The 21,612-nt window shown below is 40.5% G+C and overlaps 1 protein-coding gene, 2 long non-coding RNA genes and 2 other non-coding genes across 8 annotated transcripts in view; all 5 read left to right on the top strand.

The window, feature by feature from the left end:
- Nucleotides 1–1,418: 1,418 nt before the first annotated feature.
- On the top strand, nucleotides 1,419–4,765 carry LOC119480632. 3 transcript variants are annotated; one of them, XM_037757112.1, is made up of 3 exons: nucleotides 1,419–1,872; nucleotides 3,649–4,073; nucleotides 4,497–4,765. In XM_037757112.1, the coding sequence occupies exons 1-3, from the start codon at nucleotides 1,803–1,805 to the stop codon at nucleotides 4,725–4,727; spliced, it is 726 nt and encodes a 241-aa protein (XP_037613040.1). In that variant the 5' UTR covers nucleotides 1,419–1,802; the 3' UTR covers nucleotides 4,728–4,765. The 3 variants fall into 3 exon arrangements, with proteins under 3 accessions (XP_037613040.1, XP_037613039.1, XP_037613041.1); XM_037757111.1 differs by lacking the exon at nucleotides 4,497–4,765 and having other exon boundaries at nucleotides 1,426–1,872; nucleotides 3,649–4,425; XM_037757113.1 differs by lacking the exons at nucleotides 1,419–1,872; nucleotides 4,497–4,765 and adding an exon at nucleotides 2,322–2,726 and having other exon boundaries at nucleotides 3,649–4,425.
- A 1,047-nt stretch (nucleotides 4,766–5,812) lies between these two features.
- LOC119480633 lies at nucleotides 5,813–8,619 on the top strand. Its single transcript, XR_005204971.1, has 2 exons — nucleotides 5,813–7,209; nucleotides 7,839–8,619. It is a non-coding gene; the product is annotated as an uncharacterized LOC119480633 (long non-coding RNA).
- Nucleotides 8,620–12,960: 4,341 nt separating this feature from the next.
- LOC119480634 overlaps nucleotides 12,961–21,612 on the top strand; it is a 34,728-nt gene continuing 26,076 nt past the window's right edge. Inside the window, exons 1-2 of one of the 2 annotated variants that reach the window (XR_005204973.1) lie at nucleotides 12,961–13,253; nucleotides 18,331–18,456. This is a non-coding gene — a long non-coding RNA (uncharacterized LOC119480634). Of the gene's footprint in view, nucleotides 13,254–16,475; nucleotides 16,632–18,330; nucleotides 18,457–21,612 lie in introns of those variants that run through there. The other variant, XR_005204972.1, reaches the window with a different exon arrangement.
- Nucleotides 19,410–19,491, top strand: trnas-aga. Its single transcript has one exon. It is a non-coding gene; the product is annotated as a tRNA-Ser (tRNA).
- trnag-ucc lies at nucleotides 20,893–20,964 on the top strand. Its single transcript has one exon. It is a non-coding gene; the product is annotated as a tRNA-Gly (tRNA).

Genomic DNA, 21,612 nt, shown 5'->3' with positions numbered 1-21,612 from the left:
GACTTACTGATCTTATACCTTCACCATAAAGAGGAGATGTCAGGATTGGACCTGGGGCCTCATATATGCAATGCTATAATTCAATTCTGTACCTAATCATACCTTACAGTTAGGTTAATTAAGAAATGTTGAAACACAGAAATATGTAAATTTGTAGAAATGTAGCAATGCATTGAGGATATTTATTTATTTAGTCCTGTTTCCTGAATTTATGAATTATATTATTTATTTCTATATTAATAAATAAATAATTTTATATTATTACTTTATTAATATTTTTTTTTAATTTCATTTATTTATTCTTTTATTCAAATATAAAGTTATTAATGTATGTACTTCTTTCAGGATTTATTCATGTATTTATAGTTAGGCTATTTATTTTTTGATGAATAAGTCATTCTGTCCTCCATGCAGTCAGGGACAGAGAGAGAGGAAGAAAGTCAACAGAATAAATACGAGACACAAGTATCATCCATGTGTATTATTATGTCTATTATTATATTATTATTATATGTATTTCCGTCTGCTGAGAAACCTAAAAGTGCGATTATAATAGCTTGTTGGTTGAGGCTACACTTAGGAAATGAAAAAAAATAGCTTTAGATGTTTCTTCCTCTTTGATCAGCCTGTAGACGTTTTTATGTACAATTATATCAACATATACGGAGCGGCTCCATAAAAATCTAAGTTGTCTGCAGGTGGGGTTTTTTCATCTAAATATTCACCTGTAGCATCATCAGCAGGAATATAGTCCCCTGGTTTGATGCACATAGAATTTGACGCAGGCTCATACAGCGGGGGAACCTTCATTAATGGAAGTCCTCTGGCATCTATAATTAATTGAACTGTGCTTTTACATGAAGCAAATCTCCAAACCTCTTTTCCTCTGCTACCAATTAAAAATGTGTTAAACACACAGTAATAATAAAAACACGTCTCAGTCTTTTTTTAAATAACTTGCGCACATCACCAGCAGAAACAGGCCTACCCTTTTTCCCAACGCCCCTCTGCACTACTGTGAACATGAACAGATGGGATACTTAACCTTAAATAATAATAGGCCTATCATAATATCAATACTACTACTACTACTACTACTAAAGATAAATAAATAATAATAATAATAATAATAATAATAATAATAATAATAATAAAATGATTAATTATTATTTCGTTATTGTTTTAATTTAATTACTAAAATAGTTGCAGGTTGTTTTTGTTGATGGACTATAATAGTTTCCGTTTAAATATAATCAGGCTTTAATACAAAATAAAAAATTAAATCAATCTCATATAAAATAGCATCTTATTGCTAATAATAATAATAATAATAATAATAATAATAATAATAATAATACCTTCATTCTATTTAAATGGTCCATATTTTGTTACACTTTGTTTAGCTCTTTTTTGTGTTAGCTGATGCATCTTGTTTTTTGCACTATCCCCTTTGCTGCTGTACACTGAAAATTTCTCCACTGCGAGACTAATAAACGAATATCTTATCTTATCTTATCTTATCTTAATTAAATCCCATATTAGTTTCCTAATTAGAGCCCACGCCAGCAACGTGTCACTGGTAGTCAAGGTGATGCGTAATGACGCATTTAGGGTCTCCTATAAAAGCGGAGGCCTCAGTTCTAATCTCATTCTGCACCTGAGCTCTGACAGTGAAGTGAAGTGAAAACTCATCAACTGTGGAACAAAAGTGTCGATTTGTTGAAAAGTGAAAACTTTGAAAGCAAGAAAACATCTGTACTGAACCTTTGACATCTAGAAGTGAGAGAGAGAGAGAGAAAACAATGTTGTTCTTCCCGCGTGAGATCTACCTGCTGTCTGCAAGCATCAGGCGTCTGCTGGATGACAGATATGGTAAATAGCTAGATATCATTATTAAATAGAGCATGATAGAAGATAATAAATTAACTGATACACGTATATGATATTTATAATTAGATTTATTATATATAAATATTATATATATATATGTATATATATATATATAATATTAATATTATTTTATATATATTTATATATTATATATTTATTATTATATATAATAATAATAAATATATATATATATATAATATTATATATATATTGTTATCATATATATATATATTATTTAATATTTATAATTAGATTTATTATATATAAATATTATATATTATATATTATATATATATTATATTAATATTATTTTATATATATTTATATATTATATATTTATTATTATATACAATAATAATAAATATATAAATATATAATATTATATATATATTGTTATCATATATATATATTATTTAATATTTATAATTAGAGTTATTTAATTGTGTTTGGTTGAAAATATTTCCCCAAAACAGCAAAAAACAAATCAACTAACTTGTTATCTCCATATAATGTAGACTAAAGGTGGAAAACAGTATGAATAATGTGATTGAGTGATTGTTTTTGAGGCGTTCATATCTCAGATATGAAACAAACAAAGTGTTTTTTATCTTTTGTTCGAGTTTAACATTGAAAGTTTAGGACAAAGATGGCGACTGGGCCATTTTTTAATAAATGCTAAAATAAAGTTGAGCTTGTTGCCACGGAAACGACGTCAGCTATTATAACGGCGTCAGAGACAGACGTGTGACGTCAGAGTGGTCGACCTGGGCCTGTTGTTGTTGTTTATATCTGGATGAAGGAGTTAGTGAGCACGTTTTCGTTGTTGAAGCTAGCCGGTAGGTTTTTAAGAAAAGTTAGCTAGTTAGTTAACTTTGAAGTGTCCTCGAGGATTAAATATGTTTTAATATGCGCACCACATTCCTAATTATTGATAAATAAACACTAGTCACGTATAGTAGAGTTATTATGGGAAACGGATGTGATGCAACCGTGACCTAAACAGACTATAGCTTCGTTAATATGATAGTTTAAGGACATTAGTTTTTAATGTTAATGTAATATGTATATATAATAATGACCTTGAAGTCCCTCAGTTCCGTTATTACTGCTGTATTGTCCCCATGTGTCAGAAATATATATATATATATATATAATATAAATATTATGGTTTGTATTAATTCATCACAGTTTGACAGTTAGCCTGCTTGAAACATGGAGCTTAGATGTTAATTACTCTCTGCACACAACACCAGATAACATGTGTTTTTAAATTTAGCTTTTCTGTTATGATATGTTAAACAAGTTCAGCTTCACAGGGAAAGTTACATTTTCATCTTTTGATTTGATCATGAATGTAAATCAAAGTATAGAATTGACAGCATATTTTACATGTTATTGTCAGAGAGGCAGACAGTCAATCTGAAGGATATTTTAATAGTAGTTCATTCTTATGTCACTTGTATGTGTAGGTGTCAAAATCTAACAGAAGAAACATTTTTTAATGTTTACAAAACTGAATTTGGATTGTGTTCTGTTTGATGTCGTGTTGTCTAGACATTATTCATGCTGGGCTTGAACCACATCAATAATCTTTAATAAGGTTTTCCACAATAAGATGTTTTTATGTTCTTCTGTGTGAAATGATGTGAACTGTGTTTAAAGCTGTTCTGACTTGTTAATCTGGGCTTTAATTAGTCCAATCATGTCATCCTGACTATAATGTGACTAATGTTTTCCTTTCCTTGACTCTCCATTCAGCTTCTCTGATTCGGCCCGGACAAGTCCTTCATCTGGTAGTCACCAACTTGAGGAACCGTCCTCTGAGCAGGGCCAGCGTGGAGTCCATGGGGGAGTCCCTCGTGTGCATGTACCACAACCTCATTACAGGCTTCAATGACTTTCCTCTAGTCCCGCACAGGGGAAAGTTACGCATACGTCGCGTGGCCACACCCTTCGCGAGGCGGAAGCAGAAGCAGAGGCATAGAGAGAACACCAGACCGTCTCCTCCAGAGGAAGCACCGCCAGGTCTGATTGTGCTCGCTCCCCATGCCAGGCATACTCTTCCAACTATTCTGACTCCAGGCATTCCTGAGAGAGCAGATCTGGGAATCCTGATGGGGGACCACAGGAACCACGTCCGATGCGTCGAGGTTGATGGCAGGACTGTGACCAGAGTCGTCTCCCTTGTTTACCGCTCCGATGGCACTCAGCTGAGAAACCGCTGGAGGGTGAGCGACTACGGAGCAGACGGACAAGTCCTCATGTCAACCCTCTGCAAATTCAACACAGAGACGCAGAGTCAGAGTCAGAGTCCGAGTCCGAGTCCGAGTCCGATTCCGAGGCAGAAGAGAAAGGTCGCTGAGGAAGGGAGCAGTGGCCGTCCGTCTCTGCCAGAGAAACGCCTCAGAGTGTGATGGGATGACTTGAAAGACCCTGCATGTGACTGACCATGTTTGTGTCCTGAGCGTCTGGCAGTGACAGCAACACCCCTGGTAGCGTCTTGCACCGGGGTCTGTCCACCAGCGTGACATAAGAGACATTTATTTGTTACTCCTCAGGGTCGGCCTGTGCGTCTGGCAGGGCCGGCGCAAAGGCTAACACCCTCCCTTGTTTACCGCTCCGACGGCACTCAGCTGAGTAACCGCTGGAGGGTGAGCGACTACGGAGCAGAAGGACAAGTCCTCATGTCAACCCTCTGCAAATTCAACACAGAGACGCAGAGTCCGAGTCCGAGTCCGAGTCCGAGTCCGATTCCGATTCCGAGGCAGAAGAGAAAGGTCGCTGAGGAAGGGAGCAGCGGCCGTCCGTCTCTGCCAGAGAAACGCCTCAGAGTGTGATGGAATGGCTTGAAAGACCCTGCATGTGACTGACTATGCTTGTGTCCTGAGCATCTGGCAGGGACAGCAACACCCCTGGTAGCGTCTTGCACCGGGGTCTGTCCACCAGCGTGACATAAGAGATATTTATTTTTGACTCCTCAGGGTCGGCCTGTGCGTCTTGCAGGGCCGGTGAGGCCTCTGGTCGCGTCTTGCACCGGGGTCTCTCCATAAGAGACATTTATCTTTTATTCCTCAGTGTTAGCCTTTGCGTCTGGCAGGGCCGGCGCAAAGGCTAACACCCTCCCTTGTTTACTGCTCCGACGGCACTCAGCTGAGTAACCGCTGGAGGGTGAGCGACTACGGAGCAGACGGACAAGTCCTCATGTCAACCCTCTGCAAATTCAACACAGAGACGCAGAGTCCGAGTCCGATTCCGAGGCAGAAGAGAAAGGTCGCTGAGGAAGGGAGCAGCGGCCTTCCGTCTCTGCCAGAGAAACGCCTCAGAGTGTGATGGGATGACTTGAAAGACCCTGCATGTGACTGACCATGTTTGTGTCCTGAGCGTCTGGCAGGGACAGCAACACCCCTGGTAGCGTCTTGCATCGGGGTCTGTCCACCAGCGTGACATAAGAGACATTTATTTGTTACTCCTCAGGGTCGGCCTGTGCGTCTGGCAGGGCCGGCGCAAAGGCTAACACCCTCCCTTGTTTACCGCTCCGACGGCACTCAGCTGAGTAACCGCTGGAGGGTGAGCGATTACGGAGCAGACGGACAAGTCCTCATGTCAACCCTCTGCAAATTCAACACAGAGACGCAGAGTCCGAGTCCGAGTCCGAGTCCGAGTCCGATTCCGAGGCAGAAGAGAAAGGTCGCTGAGGAAGGGAGCAGTGGCCGTCCGTCTCTGCCAGAGAAACGCCTCAGAGTGTGATGGGATGACTTGAAAGACCCTGCATGTGACTGACCATGTTTGTGTCCTGAGTGTCTGGCAGGGACAGCAACACCCCTGGTAGCGTCTTGCACCGGGGTCTGTCCACCGGCGTGACATAAGAGACATTTATTTGTTACTCCTCAGGGTCGGCCTGTGCGTCTGGCAGGGCCGGTGCAAAGGCTAACACCCTCCCTTGTTTACCGCTCCGACGGCACTCAGCTGAGTAACCGCTGGAGGGTGAGCGACTACGGAGCAGACGGACAAGTCCTCATGTCAACCATCTGCAAATTCAACACAGAGACGCAGAGTCCGAGTCCGAGTCCGATTCCGAGGCAGAAGAGAAAGGTCGTTGAGGAAGGGAGCAGTGGCCGTCCGTCTCTGCCAGAGAAACGCCTCAGAGTGTGATGGGATGACTTGAAAGACCCTGCATGTGACTGACCATGTTTGTGTCCTGAGCGTCTGGCAGGGACAGCAACACCCCTGGTAGCGTCTTGCACCGGGGTCTCTCCACCAGCGTGACATAAGAGATATTTATTTTTGACTCCTCAGGGTCGGCCTGTGCGTCTTGCAGGGCCGGTGAGGCCCCTGGTAGCGTCTTGCACCGGGGTCTCTCCACCAGCGTGACATAAGAGACATTTATTTTTGACTCCTCAGGGTCGGCCTGTGCGTCTTGCAGGGCCGGCGAGGCCCCTGGTAGCGTCTTGCACCGGGGTCTCTCCATAAGAGACATTTATCTTTTACTCCTCAGGGTCGGCCTTTGCGTCTGGCAGGGCCGGCGAGGCCCCTGGTAGCGTCTTGCACCGGGGTCTCTCCATAAGAGACATTTATCTTTTACTCCTCAGGGTCGGCCTGTGCGTCTTGCAGGGCCGGCGAGGCCCCTGGTAGCGTCTTGCACCGGGGTCTCTCCATAAGAGACATTTATCTTTTACTCCTCAGGGTCGGCCTGTGCGTCTGGCAGGGCCGGTGAGGCCCCTGGTAGCGTCTTGCACTGGGGCCCCTGTAGACATACAGTCTGAGGGGTAAATATTGTACATATGTAAATAGTTTGTTCATCATGGATGTAGCACACAGGTCAGCGTTTTCGGTGCGTCATGCACTGGTGCGACTTGCACCGGTGCGTCTTGCACCGGTGCGTCTTGCACCTTTCTTTATTTCTTGGAGCCGGCCTGTGTGTCTGACATGGTGAATTTAAAGGGAGCCATGGGGAACTCACCTCCTGAAACACCTCCAACTTTATTTATTGTTGCTGACTCATCATCAGTTGAGATCAAGCGTCAGGCTCAGTGAGGAAAGAGAATCACAGCCTATCCACCAATGACAGACAGGACGAACAGGAGAGGACAGACTGACTGACAGAAGGAGAGGGAGAGGACAGAGACAGCTTGATATAAATCAGGGATGGCTTTGACTCCACCTGCACGTCTCGCCCAGCTAACTGGACCAACCAGCTGTGGACAGAGTGATGAACACGAGGCTGGTTGTGAAGGATAGAAACCTGGGAGCCAAGACGTTTTGACTTTTAAATGAAGACCAACTCTGCTGTGAAACGTCACCAGGAGAGTGAACAGACTGGTAAGTAGTCCTTACAGAGATTCTGTCTCCCTTGTTTATCGCTCCGACGGCACTCAGCTGAGAAACCGCTGGAGGGTGAGCGACTACAGAGCAGACGGACAAGTCCTCATGTCAACCCTCTGCAAATTCAACACAGAGACGCAGAGTCCGAGTCCGAGTCCGATTCCGAGGCAGAAGAGAAAGGTCGCTGAGGAAGGGAGCAGTGGCCGTCCGTCTCTGCCAGAGAAACGCCTCAGAGTGTGATGGGATGACTTGAAAGACCCTGCATGTGACTGACCATGTTTGTGTCCTGAGCGTCTGGCAGGGACAGCAACACCCCTGGTAGCGTCTTGCACCTGGGTCTGTCCACCAGCGTGACATAAGAGACATTTATTTGTTACTCCTCAGGGTCGGCCTGTGCGTCTGGCAAGGCCGGTGAGGCCCCTGGTAGCGTCTTGCACCGGGGTCTCTCCACTAGCGTGACATAAGAGACGGCGTGCACTGCGAACTCATTTGAAAAGATAAATACTGGTACACATTTATTTGTTGTTCTGTTAATGAAAATTCCTATTTTGATCAACAGTTCTTCTGTGTGCCTCATTGCTGAAGTTATAAACTGTTATTCCCCTTATCTGCCATTTGTCTTTTAGAGAGAGACGAGGAGCTGCGACGAGACAAGAGGAAAAGGAGACGGGATGCACCGTCAACCAGCTCATATAAAAAGAGAAATATACATTTATTAAGTTATTATCAGAATTCTTATATAGTTCAATAATTCTGCTGTAGTTTATTAATTATTGTCTCCTTTTGTTTGTCTTTTGTCTTTTAGAGAGAGGAGAGGAAACGAGGAAGAAACGAGACCAGACCAGACCAGTCCAGACCAGACCAGAGACAAGACGGGATGTTTTGTGAACCCTCTCCTTCAAAAAGATAAGTAGACATTTACTCAGTGTTTTCATCAGATATTTCATTCTTTAAATCTCTCATTTAAAAAGATAAATATTCATTTATTGTGCAATATTATACTTCTGTTAGAAGCCACTGCTGTAGTTATTAACGTTTATTCCCCTTGTCTGCCATTTGTCTTTTAGAGAGAGACAAGAGGAGCTGAGACGAGACAAGAGGAAAGGGAGACGGGATGCACCGTCAACCAGCTCATATAAAAAGAGAAATATACATTTATTAAGTTATTATCAGAATTCTTATATAGTTCAATAATTCTGCTGTAGTTTATTAATTATTGTCTCCTTTTGTTTGTCTTTTGTCTTTTAGAGAGAGGAGAGGAAACGAGGAAGAAACGAGACCAGACCAGACCAGTCCAGACCAGACCAGAGACAAGACGGGATGTTTTGTGAACCCTCTCCTTCAAAAAGATAAGTAGACATTTACTCAGTGTTTTCATCAGATATTTCATTCTTTAAATCTCTCATTTAAAAAGATAAATATTCATTTATTGTGCAATATTATACTTCTGTTAGAAGCCACTGCTGTAGTTATTAACGTTTATTCCCCTTGTCTGCCATTTGTCTTTTAGAGAGAGACAAGAGGAGCTGAGACGAGACAAGAGGAAAGGGAGACGGGATGCACCGTCAACCAGCTCATATAAAAAGAGAAATATACATTTTTTAAGTTATTATCAGAATTCTTATTTTAGATAAATAATTCTTCTGTAGTTTATTAATTATTGTCTCCTTTTGTTTGTCTTTTGTCTTCTAGAGAGAGGAGAGGAAACGAGGAAGAAACGAGACCAGACCTGACCAGTCCAGACCAGAGACGAGACAGGATGTTTTGTGAACCCTCTTCTTCAAAAACATAAGTAGACATTTACTCAGTGTTTTCATCAGATATTTTATTCTGATTTTATTCTTTAAATCTCTCATTTAAAAAGATAAATATTAATTTATTGTATGATATTATAGTATATAATATATAGTATATTTTATACTATAATATCATACAATAAAATAATATTTATCTTATCTATAATATTATTATATATTATATATTATATAGATATTATATTGTAGTTATTAACTGTTATTTCCCCTTTTATCTGTTATTTGTCTTTTAGAGAGAGAGGAGAGGAAATGACATGAGGACACGAGACAAGAGAAGAAGAAAGGAGACAGGATGCACTGTGAACCCTCACCTTTAAACAGATGAGTCTACATTTACTTTATGATTTTATACTTTTATTTAAAGCCGCTGCTGATGTGATGAACTGTTATTCCCTCTTATCTGCCCTCCTTATCTTCCCTCTTACCCTTCTTTTTAAAAAGATAAACATGTGTTTATTTAATGTTACCAGCATGAGTATACTAATACATATTTACTGTGTTCACCATGTTGCTGATGTGATGAACTGTTCTGTCTGTCTTTATCTATTTCCAGATGTGTTCTCATCTGCAGCAGCATAACAGACAGTCTGTTGTCCTGAACATCATCCCGTCTGTCATCACACACAGATGGTGATCTACCCCGGTAAGAAGTGAACCACCTTCGTAGGATGGAAAACCCAGAGTTAACCCTGAAGTTACCTCGCTAACGCCAAATCCTGCTTCGTAGTACAGACCTCTGGTCTCCACAAAGTCTTCAAGTGTCACAGCTCCATGTGTCAGCTTTAACATGTCAGGAGTTCCTTCAATCAACAATGAATGAATCCTTCTGATATGTTCAATCTGTGTACTCACATGATGAACGTCCTTTATATTTGTGTTAACGCTGCTGTCTGTCTTTAATAAACTTGTCTTCATATGAATTTACAGTGTGTTTGTGTTGATACTCATGACATCTGGAGGAAACTGATTACATACTGAACATTTTAACCACAGTGTATTTGTTCTGATCTGTTCAGTCCATCCAATAATAATCAGGATGAATCACATACTACAAGTATAAAAGGTCAAAGATACAACTCAGTGTCACATCTAAAGTTACATCATAGTGGTAAGGTAGAGCAGAAAAGTAATTTTAAAGGTTTCAGTGTCACATTAATAATAATCTCTATTTCCATCACTGCAGTAGATAAAGTCTGAGTGATGAAGTGGGTTTAAACAGTAAAAGTCTGCATGAAACTTCATGTGTTGTTTGTCAGACACAGATTACTTCAAGCCTAAATCATCGAAGGGCTCTTATTAATATAAATAACATCTTCTCATTCAGTTTGATGCACAAGAAATCTCAAGATCTGAACATTTAAACCACCGCTTCTAATAATTCAAATAGTTCTGACAACTGACAGGAAATCAGATATCAAAAGATACACAGAAATGGCCATCAGTTTGTTTTAAGTACTTTTTTTTATTATTTTTAAAAATAAAAAAAGATAATTTTCAATCAGAATCACTTACATAGTAAATGATTAAATATCATTAACAGATAAACACATTATGTTTGATAAATTGCTAAAGAGTGAGTTGGGCTGAAAACACAATGAGAATAAAATATTGTCTGCATTATCAGTATTGACATATGTTATGTGGGATATGTAAAATAAAAATACATCATCTTTGAGAACAGAGGACCCAGATTTCCATTTTTTTTCTCCATCCACTTTGGAGCCGATCCCAGCTCACAGCCTGGACAGGTCACCAGGGTGTGAGCTGGGATAGGAGGCTGGAGGAACGTGGGGAAGTAAAGGATGCTGTGTTGTAGGCCATCAGAGTGAGGATGTGCGCCAGCAGCACACTACCCTGTTCAAGAGTCCTGATTTCACCAAAGATCTCCTCCTCTGTGAGTGAGGGTTTCACAGGAGTATATTCCTAACCCTCTCTGGAGGGAGAAATTACACCTGATCATAATGAGGTAAGCAATAAGGCTGTCTTTTTGTTCTCACTGATACTGATGTTTCATGTTTGCTGGTTTAATATTTGGTTAGTAATGTTCCCTGTTGTAATGTCTCCATCTTGTCGCTCTAACAGGTACAGGCTCATCTCCACTCATCTCCTGCCAGTTCATCAGCATTAACGTGCTTCTTGCCTTTCTAGTTTTGTTTTATGAAACCTGTCACCTGCCTGTTTTAAACCTCTACCTGATTTTTTGGACTTTGGATATTAAAGTTTTGACCTCATGATTCCTGCCTGTGAGCCAATATACACCTTCACTTTGGCAATAAATCACGGATTTATCACCTCTCCTGTCTGCCCACTTTGTCTGCATTTGGGTCCTACTGAGCCCCCCTAGACCCTAGGAGAAAATTGTATTAATTTGTTCCCTCAAGTTAGTAAGTCAAGTTACCTCATAGTGCACTTCCTCCAATCATTCCTGAGAGTCAAGACAGACTTGACTGTCAGACTGAGGGAACGAGTTAATAAAATGTTCTCCTAAGGGTCTAGGGGGGTTCCGTATGGAAGAAACATCTCAACTAACAAGCATTCAAATCGCACTTTAAGGTGTCTCAGCAGACGGAAATTCATAGAATAATAATAGAATAATACACATGGAGGACACTTGTGCTTTATTCTGTTGTCTTTCTTCCTCCCTCTCTGTCCCTGATTGCATGAGGACAGAATGACTTATTCATCAAAAAATAAATAGCCTAACTAAATATATAAATAAATCCACTAAAAAATGTCTGCTGTAAAACAGGCTAATTATTACATATTTATTAATACACATGCAAACAACACTAAAAGAGACTATTATTTAAAAGGGAACTTGAAAGACACACCCGTTTATTTTCTCAACTATCCTGTTCATGGTCACGAGGTAGGCTTTAGGCTTAAAGTTAGTTGAAAACTCCATCTTTAATTAAAAAATGAATATGAGAGGCACACACAACTCAACCAATGCTTGAAGGCGATACACAATGTGAATAAACTTGGGGGACTTTAAAATGAATTCATAGTTATTTCTAACCTGCATTACCTAATAAATAGCCTACACAAAATGTAGCTGATAAAAAGGAACCGTGTCAGAGGTCAATGAAGACATGTTAACGTCACACGACTTGCTCGAAGAATAATGCTCTGGATTGATGTAGCTGACTTTCTACAAAAGTTGAATGTGGAAATAAATGTGTTTCATGTAATGCTATATTTTAGTCAAGATAAGATTGAAAATAGCATGCTGTATATCATACAATTATTTTTGGGGAAAATGTCATATTCATAAGAAAAAATGGTCAGGAGCCAAGACAACTTTTCCTGCAACATTAATTAATTCAAACAATATAGCACCATCTTACCCAATGTTAAAAACAAAACAAGCCATTAAGACCTTTAAATTATTAAATGAATATAACATGATGTATATAGCATAAACTCTGGCATTATGAAATGTATATGTAATAATTGTTGTTTATCTTCTTTTTTTTAATTGTCTATGTATGTTTGTACCTCTGTTAATAAATAGATAGAAAGATAGATAGATAGTAACTTTATTAATCCCGAGGGAAATTCAAGTTTCCAGCATCACAGTTCCATAGTGCAAAACATGTTAGTAAAAAGGCAGTAAAAAAGAATAGTAGTGCAAAGTACAAAGTACAAAAAAATATATACCAGATATAAAAATACAAGGAGGTGAAGAAAATTGTTAAAACTGAATATAGTGCTGTGATACAGGACTATTCAAAAAGTGAATATAGTGCAGAAGAGACTGTTAAAAATTAATATAGTGCAGGGTAACTCCAGTAATTAGTCTATGAAAGGGCACTGTGTGTAATGAGCATGTGTTCAATAAAGAAAGCATTAGAAAAAAGAGAAAAAGAGCCCCCTGCCACAGAGGCACACGGACAGGATGTGGTCTGGTTTATTAAAACAAATAATGATCGCGAAACTCAAATAGATGAATAATGAATCAATACGGAAGTCAACAGCCCAAACATCTGTCAGTGCAGGTGAAAGGCCGCTCACTGATGTAAGTAATGTATGTAAGTAAACACTACAAAATGAAGAGGTGGCGAGCTAATTTATAGTAACCTTAGCTAGCTAGCTAAAGTTTCACACGTGTTTATTTCAGCCCGTTATCTCCTGTAACGTTAGCTTTAGCTCTGTAGCTTCCTTTACTATAAAACACCGGCGGGCCTCTGAATCACAGTTTGGGAGGAAGCTTCAAGAGAAAACAAGGTTTGGCTTCATGTTATCCAACATTATATCAAGTTGATAAACTTACTACAAGCAATTCATAGACTAAGCTACTGGAGTTACCCTGCACTATGCTCATTTATAACAGTCTCTTCTGCTCTATATTCACTTTTTAACTAGCTAAAGTCACTAGTGACTAGCTAAAGTGACTAGTGACTAGCTAAAGTGACTAGTGACTAGCTAAAGTCACTAGCTAAAGTGACTAGTGACTAGCTAAAGTCACTAGCTAAAGTCACTAGTGACTAGCTAAAGTGACTAGTGACTAGCTAAAGTCACTAGCTAAAGTCACTAGTGACTAGCTAAAGTGACTAGTGACTAGCTAAAGTGACTAGTGACTAGCTAAAGTGACTAGTGACTAGCTAAAGTGACTAGTGACTAGCTAAAGTCACTAGCTAAAGTCACTAGCTAAAGTCACTAGCTAAAGTGACTAGTGACTAGCTAAAGTCACTAGCTAAAGTCACTAGCTAAAGTCACTAGCTAAAGTGACTAGTGACTAGCTAAAGTCACTAGCTAAAGTCACTAGCTAAAGTGACTAGTGACTAGCTAAAGTGACTAGTGACTAGCTAAAGTCACTAGCTAAAGTCACTAGCTAAAGTGACTAGTGACTAGCTAAAGTCACTAGCTAAAGTCACTAGCTAAAGTCACTAGCTAAAGTGACTAGTGACTAGCTAAAGTCACTAGCTAAAGTCACTAGCTAAAGTGACTAGTGACTAGCTAAAGTGACTAGTGACTAGCTAAAGTCACTAGCTAAAGTCACTAGCTAAAGTGACTAGTGACTAGCTAAAGTCACTAGCTAAAGTCACTAGCTAAAGTGACTAGTGACTAGCTAAAGTGACTAGTGACTAGCTAAAGTCACTAGCTAAAGTCACTAGCTAAAGTCACTAGCTAAAGTCACTAGCTAAAGTGACTAGTGACTAGCTAAAGTGACTAGTGACTAGCTAAAGTCACTAGCTAAAGTGACTAGCTAAAGTGACTAGTGACTAGCTAAAGTGACTAGTGACTAGCTAAAGTCACTAGCTAAAGTGACTAGCTAAAGTGACTAGTGACTAGCTAAAGTGACTAGTGACTAGCTAAAGTCACTAGCTAAAGTGACTAGCTAAAGTGACTAGTGACTAGCTAAAGTGACTAGTGACTAGCTAAAGTGACTAGCTAAAGTGACTAGTGACTAGCTAAAGTGACTAGTGACTAGCTAAAGTGACTAGTGACTAGCTAAAGTGACTAGCTAAAGTGACTAGTGACTAGCTAAAGTGACTAGTGACTAGCTAAAGTGACTAGTGACTAGCTAAAGTAACTAGTGACTAGCTAAAGTGACTAGTGACTAGCTAAAGTCACTAGCTAAAGTGACTAGCTAAAGTGACTAGTGACTAGCTAAAGTGACTAGTGACTAGCTAAAGTGACTAGTGACTAGCTAAAGTCACTAGCTAAAGTGACTAGCTAAAGTGACTAGTGACTAGCTAAAGTGACTAGTGACTAGCTAAAGTGACTAGCTAAAGTCACTAGTGACTAGCTAAAGTGACTAGCTAAAGTGACTAGCTAAAGTCACTAGTGACTAGCTAAAGTGACTAGTGACTAGCTAAAGTGACTAGCTAAAGTGACTAGCTAAAGTCACTAGTGACTAGCTAAAGTGACTAGCTAAAGTGACTAGTGACTAGCTAAAGTCACTAGTGACTAGCTAAAGTGACTAGCTAAAGTGACTAGTGACTAGCTAAAGTGACTAGCTAAAGTCACTAGTGACTAGCTAAAGTGACTAGCTAAAGTCACTAGTGACTAGCTAAAGTGACTAGCTAAAGTGACTAGTGACTAGCTAAAGTGACTAGCTAAAGTCACTAGTGACTAGCTAAAGTGACTAGTGACTAGCTAAAGTCACTAGCTAAAGTCATTAGTGACTAGCTAAAGTGACTAGCTAAAGTCACTAGTGACTAGCTAAAGTGACTAGCTAAAGTGACTAGCTAAAGTCACTAGCTAAAGTCACTAGTGACTAGCTAAAGTGACTAGCTAAAGTCACTAGCTAAAGTCACTAGTGACTAGCTAAAGTGACTAGCTAAAGTGACTAGCTAAAGTCACTAGCTAAAGTCACTAGTGACTAGCTAAAGTGACTAGCTAAAGTCACTAGTGACTAGCTAAAGTGACTAGCTAAAGTGACTAGCTAAAGTCACTAGTGACTAGCTAAAGTCACTAGCTAAAGTCACTAGTGACTAGCTAAAGTGACTAGCTAAAGTGACTAGCTAAAGTCACTAGTGACTAGCTAAAGTGACTAGTGACTAGCTAAAGTCACTAGCTAAAGTCACTAGTGACTAGCTAAAGTCACTAGTGACTAGCTAAAGTCACTAGCTAAAGTCACTAGTGTCTAGCTAAAGTGACTAGCTAAAGTCACTAGTGACTAGCTAAAGTCACTAGCTAAAGTGACTAGCTAAAGTGACTAGCTAAAGTGACTAGCTAAAGTCACTAGTGACTAGCTAAAGTCACTAGTGACTAGCTAAAGTGACTAGCTAAAGTGACTAGCTAAAATCACTAGTGACTAGCTAAAGTCACTAGTGACTAGCTAAAGTCACTAGCTAAAGTCACTAGTGTCTAGCTAAAGTGACTAGCTAAAGTGACTAGCTAAAATCACTAGTGACTAGCTAAAGTCACTAGTGACTAGCTAAAGTCACTAGTGACTAGCTAAAGTCACTAGCTAAAGTGACTAGCTAAAGTCACTAGTGACTAGCTAAAGTCACTAGTGACTAGCTAAAGTCACTAGCTAAAGTCACTAGTGTCTAGCTAAAGTGACTAGCTAAAGTGACTAGCTAAAATCACTAGTGACTAGCTAAAGTCACTAGCTAAAGTCACTAGTGACTAGCTAAAGTGACTAGCTAAAGTGACTAGCTAAAATCACTAGTGACTAGCTAAAGTCACTAGTGACTAGCTAAAGTCACTAGCTAAAGTCACTAGTGTCTAGCTAAAGTGACTAGCTAAAGTCACTAGTGACTAGCTAAAGTCACTAGCTAAAGTGACTAGCTAAAGTGACTAGCTAAAGTCACTAGTGACTAGCTAAAGTGACTAGCTAAAGTGACTAGCTAAAATCACTAGTGACTAGCTAAAGTGACTAGCTAAAGTGACTAGCTAAAGTCACTAGTGACTAGCTAAAGTGACTAGCTAAAGTGACTAGCTTAAGTGACTAGCTTGTAAGTAACTAAGTAAACACTGCAAAGAATGAATTATCAAGCTGACGAGCTAACTTATTGTAACTTAAACTAGCTTGCTCAAGTCTGACACGTGTTTATTCCAGCCTGTTATCTCCTGTAATTTCCTTTATACTTCAATAAAACACCGGCGGGCCTCTGGATCACAGTTTTGGAGGAAGCTTCAACAAAAAACAAGGTTTGGTTTGTTATCCAGCATTATATAAAGGTAATAAACTCCCTATAAGCAGGAATACCAGTTAGTGAGTTAAACCAGAGCTTGTAAGTAGCTAAGAAACACTGCTGAATAGGAGTTAGCAAGCTAACAAGCTAACCAGACTTATTCTTATTCATTCATTAGTTCTTTAAGCATGTTAAACTGTGTCAGTTATAATCAGTTGTGGTTCTGTTGCTATATTATTATACTTGGGCTTTGCATCTTCTATAGTAGGCCTATAATACTCCAATAATAAGGTGGTGTGTTTGTTGTGTTAATGGTTGAAGTGTCTTCCTGTGTTATTTGTAGCCTACAGCATCACTCTATAATATATTATAGGATGTCTATAGGCTGGAATCAACAGCAGCCAGCCAGACAGACGGGGAGGTAATCATGCAGAGCTGAGGTGTGTGAGCTCTTCATTCAGGTTTTAGGAGCAGAGTCCCAGTCAGGATGCTCCTCCATAAATACAGAGACACATTCTGAGTTTCAACAGTGAATAAAAGATACTAGGAGATATTGGGTTTGGGGGGTCGACCCCCAAGAATATTTGAAGGTTTTTGACTTAAAACTATGCATTTTGCATCATTTTGGACCATTATGAATTCTAGTTAAATAATTATTTTATTATTCATCGCAGCCTTAAAGGGACTATTTGTAACTTTCAGAAATGCTTCTTAACAGCGACACCAATGAAAGTCAGCGCCGGGCTTGCGCTTGCTCGCTCTAAATATACCTGAACGAGCATCGCTCAAAACAGTGAGGCGACACACGTCAGCTAAAAGCACAATATCACTCTATATTTCAGCTGCTTGGCAGTAATGTTAGCTGACCAGACGAAGGTCTCTCCATGAACATGATTTAGATCTGGTCCTAGTGTTGGCTTTTCCTGCCTAAGTGCAGGCTGATGCAGCGGGGCTCTGCAGCATGTCTGCTCTTGCTCTCTCCGCCCGCAGCCGGAGAGAGCAGAGGAGACACCGGCACCCGGTCGGTAACGAGAGGGTCTCTGAAGAGCTCCGTCACTTCACAAGACACAGGAAAGCTCTGTTGGTCTGGAGGAACTGCAGAATTTATTTCTGCACAAACATCCCCTGTGCATTCACTAGATATTCTCAGAGCTAAACTCTTCTGCAGTGTGTAGTGAGCGCGCGTTCACGTCTAGAGGTGGAGCGAGACAGCGAGGACGCGCGCGCATTGAGTGAAGGAGAGCATGCAGCGGAGACGAGGCTCCAGCCACACGCAAGCGCGCATATGCGAACGCGCATGTGTGACGACCTGCTACATTTATGCGCGTACAAAGTTACAAATAGTCCCTTTAAGTCTGAACTTTTAATTCTTCTGGAAATGTTTGTTTTGTAAAATCATATTCTATAAATCAGAAGAGCTGAATCAGAAAACTTTTAAATAATGTTTCATTAATTATATATGTAGAAAAAACAATTCACTTATTATTTTACAAAAAGGACGTGAACATTGTATTGATAAATAACACCACCTTTGTTTTCCCTTTAAGCAATAATACCAAAAGTTTATCTCCAGTCTCATACACTATTCAAATGCATCAGTGTAACGTTGCTGTAGATAGGTGGTTATCATAAAATGCTTTCAAGTCTGCATTCAAAATGTACCATTGTCACTGAATTGGTTGACAATTAACCTTTTTTCCCGTTTGCCTTTTTAGTATGTGTGAAGTACACTAAAGGCAACGAGTTGGAGACTTCTGGAGGAGAATGGCTCTGAATTTGTTTGAGAGGAGACGGACAATCACACTGATGCATGGAACGGCATCATTCCACAGCCTTGCAAGGTACACTTCCCCACACATCACACTCTGTCCCTTTTCACGTGCATGTGACTTCTAGATCTTAGTAGTGGGTTACCTCGAGGTTACTTTTAGAAGAATGTGAACCACTGTCATCCTGTGGGCAAGTTATGGAACTAAGACTAACGGGTGCATTTTCTGAATAAACATCCTATGTTGGAAGTAACAAAATTAAATTGAGTTAAAGTCATATCCCAAGTTCAAGTTTACATCAGATAAATCAATATCAAAAATACTTACTTAAATTGACTCCACATGAATGGAGGACAGTTAAGGAGATTGTTGTAATGTTTTTACTTTCACTTTACAATTTGTCCTTTAGCTAAAAAAAAAAATGGTTATAATTGGGATCTACTCAGGGCCGGTTCTAGCCTACTATTTTTGGGTGGGCAACTTGTGCGGTGGGTAGTTAGAGAAGAGGACCTGTAGGTTGAGGTTGCGGTTCGAACCACTGGAACAAAAATTGGTATTGACTACTACATTTCTGGTATCGTGACAGCCCTAGTGGTAGAAGGCATGCTTTGCATGTAGGAGGCCCTGGGTTCAATTCCCAACATCTTCAATAGGCTTAATATTGCCAACAGTGAAGGTGTGATTACAGCACATGTGGCCTGGTCAGCTGAAAGAACTTGAAAGTTAAAAGCATTTTACACTCAAGACTGAAAATACTCGCACTTTGTACGTAAGAGCTTGTACCCGAGTGGGAGGGTGGGGGATAGATAAGGAGCAATAAGAAAGGACATGAAAAGCGGTTGAATATTTCTTACTTAGTAAAGCAAAGACAATTGTGGTTTTTATTTGGTGGTGATGGGCTATCTGTTGTAATTCTTATCTGTAAGATATTTGCTAATTTCGTAAAAGTAAAGGTTGAACTATAATGAAGGACAGGTGGTATATCTATTAATTTAGCAGCCAAACAACCTGTACTTGGCAAGGTGGTTGTCGTGGCCGAGTGGTTAAGGCGATGGACTAGAAATCCATTGGGGTCTCCCCGCGCAGGTTCGAATCCTGCCGACAACGTCAGAATGTTTTGAACAGTGGGAACCAAAGGAATTTTCACAGTTCTCTACGAACAGAAAATGTTGAGTTCTGAGGAATGTAATAGGGTTTTTTCCGTTGACACTTTTGGCCGCGCCCGGTCAAACCATGCTGTGCTGATTTGCAATTCCATTACCAGTTTTAGTGAGAGTTGTGCCGTGCCCACTGCACCACATCCAAGATTGACCTTTTTTCTGGAGTTGGGCCAAAGTGCGCCCGACCTGCCTTCAAGCTTGCAGAGACATCTCGCCGGCCGCGGCCAACCTGTGACAACCCTCCTTCTCCCCCTCAAACAAGCCTATGTTGCGAGACTCAACTCATGTCTGTGCAGGAGACCAGTAGCTTCTAACAATTCTTTGTTAACGGGGGAGTATAGGAAATGAAATGTGTTCATCCACCGTTTTACAGCCACTTTGACCACTACACACACCTTAAAGCGGGTTGTTCTGTTGTAATGGAGACGCAAATCCCTGCTGTGCTGGGCTGATGTGCTGAGTCAAACCGAATGAAGCCAAGCCAGCAGATGTTTATGGAAAAACCCTATAAATTTCCACATCAGAAAAACTAAACTGTTTGCAACATCAGTTCGCCAGAGCCAGGCAACCTCCAAACTGTGTCAAATCCTGGTCGGGAGGCTGATGCACGCTGAACCATTCAGATGTGATGTGGGTTTGACCTGCATCCACGTGTTGGTCTGAATGGGGTGTGAGTCACTCTACATCCCTTTTTGTTCATTCTCTTCTCTTGTCATGCTTGTGCTCTGTGTCTCTGTTTTCACAGATGATGTGACTCAGTGGTAGAGCAGTTGCTTTGCATGTATGAGGCCCTATCAATCTTTATAAAGCTCTATGTCAACAGCAATGAAGCTGTGCGTACGTGGCCTGTGTGTGGCCTGGTAGACAGCTGAAAGAATTTGTAATGCTGCGTTTACACATGTAGGAGGCAGTGTGGCCCCATGAATCTGTAGCTCTTTGTGTGTCTTGTGTGAGCATGCAATTTACATACTGTGCTCTGAATGGACAGTAGTTTTCTGATGTAGCTGCCACATTAATTTCCTTTTTTGTTTTCCTGAATAGTTTAATTTCTGTCTTTTTTTATCTCGTGATAAGCGTTGTTGATACTGCTTTAATGCAACAGTGTCCTGGAAGCAATACCCACTTTTGAGAAGTGGGAGTCAAAGGACATTTGCAAAGTTCTATACTAAGAGACACTACCGATACTTGATAAAAGCCAGATTCTGAATCTCAAGGGCAATAAAACAAAGTGGAGGTTTTGGGAATGTACCTCCCCCTTCCTCTCCTCCATTCCTTCTCCTCTTCTTTTCCCTCCCTCTTCCGTTTCTGACAAGAAGTGGAGACGATGCTGTGGAAAACTTACCCTGCGGCGATGGTGGTATAGTGGTGAGCATAGCTGCCTTCCAAGCAGTTGACCCGGGTTCGATTCCCGGCCATCGCAAATGTTTTATTTTCTGGCAGTGTTTTTGGTACAAGTAAAATCACTCTATCTTGGAAGGATAGAGCTTGATATACGTCCCCAGACAATGATTACACGTCATCAGGGCACTAGACTGTGACCAAAATGATCGCATATGGAATCTTTTTTTGGGAGTGTGGGAGTAAAATTTTTACCTAGTCGCATTTTGCGAGTGCATGATCATTACTATTTTGGTAACACGGTAAGAGCGTTGGATATTGCAGATGAAAGCAGTGCTTTTTGATCCTCACTGGCGCAGCCTCTCTCTCCTCTCCTGCACTCTCCTCTGTTCTATGGAAACCCTCGATGATGAAAATGACTGCACGTTTTGTGTAGCGCGCCGTTATTATTAAACCTCCGTGACATCATAAACACACACGCATACACACTGTATTCGGCCGATCCGTCCCGCACGTACACACACACACACACACACACAGACACATACAACATGTACCGCCGGCCTCTGATCTCAGGAGCTGCAGCGTCAACGGGGAATTATTCTCAAGTCAGTGAGTTAAACTTTCTAGTAGTTACCAGTAACGTTACAGTTGGCTAACGTTAGACTGTTGGATGTTAACGGTAACGTAACCAGTTAACGCTCACTAACGAGCCGGCAGCCGACCTTTG

Source organism: Sebastes umbrosus, chromosome 21 (assembly GCF_015220745.1).
Source record: "Sebastes umbrosus isolate fSebUmb1 chromosome 21, fSebUmb1.pri, whole genome shotgun sequence".
NCBI lineage: Eukaryota > Metazoa > Chordata > Actinopteri > Perciformes > Sebastidae > Sebastes > Sebastes umbrosus.
Note: the sequence above shows the minus strand (reverse complement) of the source record. Positions and strands in the feature narration are given on the sequence as shown.

Coding starts and splice junctions, on each gene's coding strand:
- LOC119480632 (XM_037757112.1), top strand. CDS start 1,803: ATGTTGTTCTTCCCGCGTGAGATCTACCTGCTGTCTGCAAGCATCAGG. Junction 1,873..3,648: donor TCTGCTGGATGACAGATATG/GTAAATAGCTAG, acceptor CTCTCCATTCAG/CTTCTCTGATTCGGCCCGGA. Junction 4,074..4,496: donor CTGTGACCAGAGTCGTCTCC/CTTGTTTACCGC, acceptor CTAACACCCTCC/CTTGTTTACCGCTCCGACGG.